The sequence below is a fragment of the Sesamum indicum genome, linkage group LG8 (genome assembly GCF_026168435.1).
Source record: "Sesamum indicum cultivar Baizhima isolate 11 linkage group LG8, ASM2616843v1, whole genome shotgun sequence".
NCBI lineage: Eukaryota > Viridiplantae > Streptophyta > Magnoliopsida > Lamiales > Pedaliaceae > Sesamum > Sesamum indicum.
Genome location: NC_142664.1, coordinates 17,972,727 through 17,975,299, shown reverse-complemented (window position 1 = coordinate 17,975,299; position 2,573 = coordinate 17,972,727). Strand labels below are relative to the sequence as shown.

At 40.0% G+C, this 2,573-nt stretch overlaps 1 protein-coding gene across 1 annotated transcript; it reads left to right on the top strand.

The window, feature by feature from the left end:
• The first annotated feature begins 293 nt into the window (after positions 1 to 293).
• Positions 294 to 2,573, top strand: LOC105167955 (NAD(P)H:quinone oxidoreductase). The gene is made up of 3 exons (XM_011087851.3): positions 294 to 627; positions 1,152 to 1,226; positions 1,797 to 2,573. The coding sequence occupies exons 1-3, from the start codon at positions 351 to 353 to the stop codon at positions 2,339 to 2,341; spliced, it is 897 nt and encodes a 298-aa protein (XP_011086153.1). The 5' UTR covers positions 294 to 350; the 3' UTR covers positions 2,342 to 2,573.

Here is a 2,573-nt window from a genome sequence, read left to right as displayed (position 1 = left end):
GGGGGCTGTGTGATTATTTATTGGTAACCTAGGGGTGATTTTTGATATTAAAAATTTCATAAGGGGGTTTTTGATATTTTGTTATATCACAGGGGGGCAAAATGGATTAACCCCTCGAATTATGGATGATAATGTTATTGGGTCGAGTTCGGGTAACTCCGACCCAAGTGAAAATGCACAAATTTGTGTAGTATTTGGTAATTCTTGTAAAGTTCAGGGACTTTTTTTCATCAATTTTTTGATTGTGAATATGTTGTCTAACATATAATATTCTATATATATCCCAACAACATAGAGCACATGCACAAGAAATTCCGAGAGCAGAAAACCTTTGGAAAAAAGTTGAGAAAATGGCTCTGGTCGTGACTTCTTCGGCTGGCTTTTGTGGCTCTTCTCATGCCGTCCAGGAAGGCAGCCTCCGGCTCAGTGGCTCCGGCCGGCTGAGCATGACTAAACCAAATAGCATTCCCTCGGCTAGAGTAGGTTTCGCAGTTCGAGCCCTGCAGCAGAGCCCAGCTGAGACTGAGACGAGCCGCCGATCAATGTTGGGACTTCTTGCTGCCGGGTTCGCCTCAACTTCATTTGTTGAAACAGTGCTAGCCGAAACCAAGATGCCCTTACCCCCCGGTAAACATAGAAGTGTCCTTAATTATGTACATTGATAAAATTTATATTATATTAATAAGACGTTATCCATAATATTTGGTATATTCACCAATCAAGGCAAAATTATAATATTAGTCCTGAATAATGAGGGCGGCGACTGCTGTCTTGTATATAAATCTAATGTCAAGTAATCAGGCAAGTACAACTTTAGCGTCGACCAATTGGCAAAAAAAACCCCAATTGCTCTATGGAATTTTCGATTGATTTTATTGGAAGGACTGAAATTGTCAGGATGACAATCGCCATCCCAATAATAAACAGGACTTAAAAAAGTTTAATTTTTCCTTCATTTTATATAAGAAAATTAACTTACATTGATATTTTGGTGAAAGAAAAAAATATATGTTGGAAAAGGATTTTAGTTGTTCAGCACTACAAAACAACACTAAAAATAAAACAAATAGTTAGGGCAAAGACTACCATGCATCACGTCCTTTCTTCTTACTTCTCTGAGAATTATGTTGGAATTTTTGTTGTGGGTGCAGCGGTGCCAGTCAGAATTGCTGGAATCCCGGGTTCTCTTAGGGAAGGCTCCTTGAACAAGAAACTCATCAATGCTGGTAACTTAACTCAAAACACCCTATATTGATTTAAATTTCATACTAGCTAGTTCAAAAATTGCAAAATTGATCCCAAAGTACCCCAACCAACGGGTTGTAAAGTGGTAACATCTATACTGTGCCCAAGATCACTGCATCTGTGGCCCCTTGCAATGTAAGCATGAGGTATTCGATTTTCATAAAAAAGAGGTCGTATGTACAGATATATCACTCTATAACTGCTCCTAAATCAGAATATTATGACTATTTGAAATTTCATCGTCAAACAATGCACATCTAACAATAAAATTTGCATTTTTAGTCGATGCAAATAATTCTAAAATGTAACTGCAATCGCCTTTATTCTACATCATCAGATTTCTTGAGGAAGTCGTTAATCCACATCGGTCTGACATGCCATAAAACGTTGATGCATGATCAATCTAGAGTTAGTCAGGCAAAGTCTGAACTCTTCGGAAAGAAAATTCATTTTCGTACTTCTTTTCGGCATTTCTTGTTCAAGAAATTGAAATATGTTGCATTTGAATCTTCCCTGAGCTAATTTTTGTTTCGTTTCTTTCCTTCCTTTAGCATCGCAAATAGCGAAGACAATTTCTCCCACCATTGAGGTAGAGTATGTGGATATTGATAGCTTGCCACTGATCAACACCGATCTGGTGAAAAATAAGAAGTACCCAGCAGAAGTAGAGGCTTTCTTCAACAAGCTGCGTAGTGTCGACGGCATACTCTTCGCCTCACCGGAGTACAACTACTCCGTCGCCGGTCCTTTGAAGAACGCAATCGATTGGGCATCTATGGAGAGAGACGTGTTGAAAGACAAAACTGCTGCAATCGTGAGCACAGGATGGGATCTCGGTGGCGCCCGATCGCAGTATCATCTCCGGCAGATAGGGATCAGGCCTGATATTTATTTCATCAATAGCCCGGAGGTATTCATCAATGAAAACCCCCCAGTATTTGATTCAGACGGCAACTTGACTGACGAGGATGTGCGGAAGAAGCTGAAAGAACTCCTCGTATCCTTGAATAATTTTACACTCCGGTTGCGCCCATGTAGACCTTTTCCCTGGCCGCGGCCGGTGCCGCTTGAGCAGCCCGCCGATGCTCTTGACTGATCGAGTAAGCTTGACGGTGATCGTAAGACTCGAAGAATAAAGACAAGTTTGTGATCGTGTGTGAGTTGAAGAATAAATGCTGCCATAAACATGAAGTTGCTTTGATGTTATGCCAGCCAACTTGTGTCGTTTGCATTCGTATTTTGCGATTATCGTACTTCATTTGTTATGTAATAATCGTTGTACTCCATAAACTTGTGATTCCTAATAAAAGTTATTCTTAAGGATCAAA

What these genes read in the sequence shown, in the direction of transcription:
- LOC105167955 (XM_011087851.3), top strand. Translation starts at nt 351, where the DNA reads ATGGCTCTGGTCGTGACTTCTTCGGCTGGCTTTTGTGGCTCTTCTCAT. An exon ending in CAAGATGCCCTTACCCCCCG is followed by an intron (nt 628 to 1,151) that starts GTAAACATAGAA and finishes TTGTGGGTGCAG; the next exon opens with CGGTGCCAGTCAGAATTGCT. An exon ending in CAAGAAACTCATCAATGCTG is followed by an intron (nt 1,227 to 1,796) that starts GTAACTTAACTC and finishes TCCTTCCTTTAG; the next exon opens with CATCGCAAATAGCGAAGACA.